The following is a 6,279-nucleotide window of genomic DNA, read 5'->3' as shown; positions in this document are numbered from 1 at the left end:
TGTGGTTTTTGGTTTGACCTCTGTTGATGTATTTAATAACATTTATGGTTTTATGAATGTTGAACCAGCCTTGCATCCCAGCAATGAAGCCTACTTGGTCTGATGGATGATTTTTGAGATGTATTGCTGAATCCGGTTTGCTAGGATCTTGTTGAGAATTTTAGCATCTATGTTCATCAAAGATATTGGCCTGTAGTTCTCTTTCTTTGCTGGATCTTTACCTGGCTTGGGTATCAATGTGATGTTGGCTTCATAAAATGATTTGGTGAGTGTTCCATCTTTTTCAATCACCTGGAATACCTTCAGTAGGATTGGTATCAGCTTCTCCTTAAATGTCTTGTAGAATTCTGCTGGAAAGTCATCTGGTCCAGGGCTTTTTTTTGTAGGAAGTTTTCTTATTACGTAGTCGATTTCCTTGATTGTTATTGGTTTATTTAGGGTTTCAATTTCTTCTTGTTCCAACTTAGGTAGGTTGTGTGATGTCAGAAAGTCCTCCATTTCCTTAAGATTTTCAAGTTTGTTTCCATACAAGTGTACGTAGTAGTCTCTAATGATCTTTTTTATTTCTTCAGGGTCAGATGTGACTTCATCTTTTGTGTTTCTGATTGTGCTTATTTGGTTTTTTTCTTGTTTTTCTTGGTCAGTCTAGCTAGGGGACCATCGATCTTGTTTATTCTTTCGAAGAACCAGCTTTTTGTTTCATTGATTTTTTCTATTATCTTTTTGTCTTGTATGTCCTGGATTTGAGCTTTTATTTTGGTGATCTGGATTTTTCTGCTGAAATTAGGGTTTTTGTGGTCTTGCTTTTCCAGCTTCTTTAGGTGGCTTGTTATGTTGTTAATTTCTGTTCCTTCCATTTTCCTCATGTGTGTTTGAAGGGATATAAATTCCCCTCTTATTACAGCTTTTAAGGCATCCCAGAGATTTTGGTAAGATGTTTCTTCATTTTCATTTGTTTCCAGGTATCTTTTGATCTCTGTTTTGATGTCATCATTGACCCAGAAGTTGTTTAGCATCATGCTGTTTAGTGTCCATGTCTTTGTGGGTTTTGGGGGGACTTTGTTGGTGTCAATGTTTATTTTTATTCCACTGTGGTCTGAGAAGGTCCATGGTAGAATTCCAGTCCTTTTAAATTTGCTTATGCTTGATTTGTGTCCAATTATGTGGTTGGTCTTAGAATATGTTCCATGCGGGGATGAGTAGAATGTGTATTCTGTGGTCTTTGGATGGAGTGTTCTGTAGGTATCAATTAAGTCCATTTGGTCCAGAGTCTCATTGAGGTTCCAGATCTCCTTGCTGATTTTTTGTCCTGATGATCTGTCTAGGGTTGTGAGTGGTGTATTAAAGTCCCCAGTTATTATGGTGTTAGAGTCAATGTCTTTTTTTAGTTTTCCTAGAAGTTGCTTTATGAATGTTGGCGCACCTATGTTGGGTGCATACATGTTTAGGATAGATATTTCTTGTTGATGGAGTGAACCTTTTATCATTATGTAGTGGCCCTCTGTATCTTTTTAAATTTTGATAGCTTAAATGGTATTTTTGTCTGAAATTAGGATCGCAACTCCTCCTTTCTTTTGTGTTCCATTCGCCTGAAAATTTGTTTCCCATCCTCTTACTCTGAGTCTGTGTATGTCCTTTCTAGTGAGATGGGTTTCTTGAAGGCAGTATATTGTTGCCTGGAGATATTTTATCCATTTTGTCATTCTATGTCTTTTCAGTGGTGCATTTAGTCCATTCACATTCAGACTAATTATTGAAATGTGAGAGTTCATCCCTATCATGGAGTTCTTATTGAGTTGTTGTTCTTCCACTTGGTTTTTTCTTTTTTTTTTTCTTTTTGTCTTTCTTTTGGTTTTGGGGTTGGTTTGTGTATATTTTATTCTTTCCCCTGTACTCTTGTGAAGAACGTTGTTCTTTTTTCCTTTTCTTCTGTGTTTAGTACTTTCTTAAGTGTTTCATGTAGAGATGGTATTGTGGCTGCATAATTTTCTGTAGATTTTTCTCCCTTTACCCCTTTCCCTCCCCCTCTTCAATTCTGTTTTTCAGGGAAGGTGGGGTTGCTTTTATTTCTCTTCTGCAATGACCTGTTCTTCCTTCTGAGGGTCTTCTGGCTTTGTTCACTTTTCCCTCTGCTTTACAGTCTGTCTATTCAGCAGTATGCTGTCTTGGTCCGTTCAGAGAATCTCAGCAGTTCACCTATGCCATCACCATCTTGCTTTATGGGTCCATTTGGTGGCTTTTAATAGGTTCAGAGAAGTTAAATAACTTGCCTGATCCCGGAAGTGTTGGTGCCGGGATTTGAACCTGGTTTGTTTGAACCCCCAAATCCAATGTTTAGAACTCCTCACTTGGGGGTTAATTCTTTCAGCAATTGGTCTGGGTTGTTAATTCACATACCACAGCCAATAACTAGACAACATTAATTTGATTCAGGAAGCTTTCTTAAGACCTGTTGGGAAGCTTATTATCTGTTTCTGTAGTGGAAAGGTTTTGACCTGATGATTGTCAGTCATGGTCATGAGAGCCCACAATATAATGAATATAAAGCCGAACCTCTATGTTTCAAAGTTTAAAGATCCAGAGAATTTAAACATTAAGAATAATGGTTAATTATTCCACTGAGATTTTAAAGGTAACAGGTCATAATAATAACAAGCAATAATAATTACTCTGACTTCTAATGCTCAAGAATTTGGAAGAAGGCATGTTTTAGTAACCTTATTATGTTCATTGCTAGATCACACCATCTCTTCTTTTCCCTTTCCTTTCCTTTGAATATTGTTGGCTTATCCCTCGCCCTCCCATAAGCTCACTCTCATATGGCTTTAGTCTTTCACTGATTGTTTTTCTCCCTTTCTTGTCTTTCATTTGCCTATATTCTTTAACCCAGAGATTTTAAACTTGAAGTGCATAGAACCTAAGAATTTTTAAAATTCACCTCAGGAGAGCCATTGAAAGCCCAAAAATTTTTGTAAAAGTTCTTGAGTATGTGTACATGAGAGTTTTTCTAGTGAGATGGGCTATAACTTTAATTAATTTTCTATAGGAATGTGAGACATTTTAAGGAAAACCACCTCGGTTGGCAAATTTTAAATACAGTCACTAACAATTATTTGTTTTGCCTTTCTCTCAGCCAATGGACTATAAATCATTGCTTCTAAAATTTTAATGTGCATATATGCACCTGGAAATCTTGTAAAAATGAATATTCTGATTCAGTATGTTTGGGTACCCAATGTTCTGCATTTCTAACAAACTCCCACATGGCCCTGATGCATCTGGTTCCTGGGAGTACACTTTAAACAGGAAGCCTAAAAAATACAATAAACATAAATAAAACTATGACCTTTGTCCTCAAGGAGTTTACCGTTTATAAGAAAGAACATTTTTTTGGCTACATACTCCATTTAGCCCTTATAATAATGTATCTTTAACAATTAGCTATACCAAGTAACGCTTTGGTGAATAAGGTCTCAAACAAGTAAGTAAATATTCTAAAAAGTGAATATAAACTAAACACTAACTTGCATATATGACTGGGAGTCAAAGGAGACAGAAATCAACATAAATATTTATTTTAATAGAAATTTTCTGTCTGAGAACGTCCATGTAATAATCATTTATTTTGTTCTAAGCAACTCCAACATTTCAATGAATTAACACAGAAAGAGTTTATTGTTTATTCAGGTCAGATTTCATGGTCTAATAATATATTTGGGGGAGGAGATGAGTTCTGTTCCACACAGTCATTTAGGAATCCAGGTTCGTTGTGATTGTGTGATGTTACAATCTGTATACATTGGCCTCCAGGGTTTTTTGTAGAGGGGAATAACAGAAAGGAAGAGCTCCTGAAAGGAGTCTGAGAAATATGGTTCAGTAATGTACCCAGGACATAAAGGAGACTCATGTATGTTGGTGACATTAGTACTCCCTGATGTAGTATTTGTTCCCCTGATTAGTAGTTTCAGCAGGGAAAAAAAAATTCACCACCGAATTAAAGGATCATTAGCAAGTATACCAGACTGTAAATTTTGCCAGGAATCCCTTGTCTGTCTTTTCTGCTTGTAATATCTCTAATTATAGCACAGTAGTTATCACTTAGTAGGTGCTCACTTAATATTTTGGGACTGAATTACTGTTCAAAAATCTGTTAAAGAAACAGACCTAGCAGCCCTCATAGAGAGTGCATGCAAAAGTGAAATTATGGAGACTATAAAATACTGAAATTGTCCTATATGGGCCAGTTAATAAGGATTATAATTAAGTAAAAAATATAAAATTCCAGGCTGATTTAGGTAGATCTGAGTATTACTGCATAAGCCCACACTCACATCAGCTAACAAACAAACAAAAAAACCCAATCATTCCCAAAGAATTTCCTTGAATGTTAATCCAGAGTAGTGCCAAAATTTTACTTAATATTCAACTTTATTTTCTCTCTGCCCAGTTTCGAAGATCCCTCTTGCAGTTCCTATGTCTCCGACTTCTGAGGTGCCAGCAGCCTGCTAAAGACCTTCCAGCAGCTGAGAATGAAATGCAGATCAGACCCATTGTGATGTCGCAGAAAGATGGGGACAGGCCAAAGAAAAAAGTTACTTTTAACTCCTCTTCCATTATTTTTATCATCACCAGTGATGAATCACTATCCGTTGATGACAGTGACAAAACCAGTGGGTCCAAGGTTGATGTTATCCAAGTTCGTCCTTTATAGGAATAAATAATGGTAACGAAACATGGGACTCTTAAGTTGGATGCCATTTTTAGACTTTCATTCTAAGGCGTCTTCTGGAATCCCCATTCTATGTAATACCAACAGAACTTTTGTGGTCCAGAAGGAAAAATGAGTTGCCCAAATGCTCTCTGGCCTCAGGAAGAGATTGAACAAGAACACATTCTTTTAATTCAACGGGTGCTTTACATAATGAAAAAACACTTGTGGCACAAGATGGGCATCTGGCACCATCATCTTCCAACGTGTTGGAAAGTCTCATTTCAAATATATTTTTTAAATGACTATATTTTCCAAGGCACATGATAAATTTTTCTCAAAAATACTTCACTGTAAAAATAACTTGTCTCATATACATGTATAGAATAGCTAGAAAATATTAAGTTATCTGTAGTATCGGGCCCTCTTCATGTCATTTGTTTGACCAAATCAAATTTATTAAGATGATGATTCTAGAGCGAGTGAAAAAGAAAGTCAATCTCCTAACTTTATCGGAAACAAAATACTTGTATAGTGATAAAGAGGAGCTTTAGGCCTGGCGTGGTGGCGCATGCCTGTAATCCCAGCTTTGAAAGGTTAAGACAGGAGGATTGCCTGAGTCCAGGAGTTTGAGACCAGACTCGGCAACATAGGGAGACCTCATATCTATACAAAATTTTTAAAAAATTATCTGGATGTGGTGGCACATGTCTGTATTCCCAGCTACTAAGGAGGCTGAGGGGAAAGGATCACCTGAACCCAGGAAGTTGAAACTGCTATGAGCTATGATTGTGCCACTGCCCTCCAGCCTGGGCAACAGAGTGAGACCCTAACTAAAAATAAATACGTAAAAATAAAGAGGAACTTCAGACTAATGTGTTACTGAGCAAGCTTTAGAAGATATTTCTGAGAAGCATCATAGTAAAGAGAATATGATGATGGATTAAGGGAATCAAGGTGTATAGCTAATTATACAATGTAAAGGATATATATTGTGAAGATGGTCTCACTAGCAGATCATTTTCATCTGTTTCATTTTAAATATGAGTATGGCAAGATTATCCTCTCCTTTGATAATTTCCCACAATTTTGCCAAGAGTTCTGGATTTAGAAAAGGAGTTTTAAGTGAAAACACAAACAAACTTACATTTGAAGGACGGTGAAAATAAATACTAACATTTATTGCTCATCAATCAGTTCACTGCATAATTGATTGTCAGTGTTAATGAAGAGGCCATTTTTTCCGTGGGTCATTGCTTAGACCTGTAGGAGACCAGGATATGCTACTCCAAAATATGCCTTTTTGGCATAAAGATTGTTTGAGCTGAAGGCAGTGAGAAGATGCAGACACAAGCTTTCTGCTCTCCTCTTATATCTAAAATTAAGATATGAATTTACAAAGTTGTCCTCCTTCCCTCTAGCAGGAAGGACATGGTTGATCACCAGGGACAACTTTAGATTCTTACCAGTCTGGTGACTGCATCAGAGAAATTCATGTAACAACCTCCCAAATAGTTGCCTCCTACAATTTGCTGCCCCCACAAACTCAGTCCTTTTTAATTTTTATTTTG

The 6,279-nt window shown here is 36.7% G+C and overlaps 1 protein-coding gene across 1 annotated transcript in view; it reads left to right on the top strand.

The window, feature by feature from the left end:
- The window catches only part of OPN3 (opsin 3), a 51,108-nt gene extending 46,376 nt beyond the window's left edge, over positions 1–4,732 (top strand). The window contains exon 4 of the mRNA XM_021715452.1: positions 4,448–4,732. Coding sequence (XP_021571127.1) covers positions 4,448–4,711 — 264 coding nt within the window. The 3' untranslated portion in view covers positions 4,712–4,732. The remainder of the gene's footprint in view (positions 1–4,447) is intronic.
- The last annotated feature ends 1,547 nt before the right edge of the window (positions 4,733–6,279 follow it).

Source organism: Carlito syrichta, unplaced genomic scaffold (assembly GCF_000164805.1).
Source record: "Carlito syrichta isolate Samal-C Ts95f unplaced genomic scaffold, Tarsius_syrichta-2.0.1 Scaffold307123, whole genome shotgun sequence".
NCBI lineage: Eukaryota > Metazoa > Chordata > Mammalia > Primates > Tarsiidae > Carlito > Carlito syrichta.
Note: the sequence above shows the minus strand (reverse complement) of the source record. Positions and strands in the feature narration are given on the sequence as shown.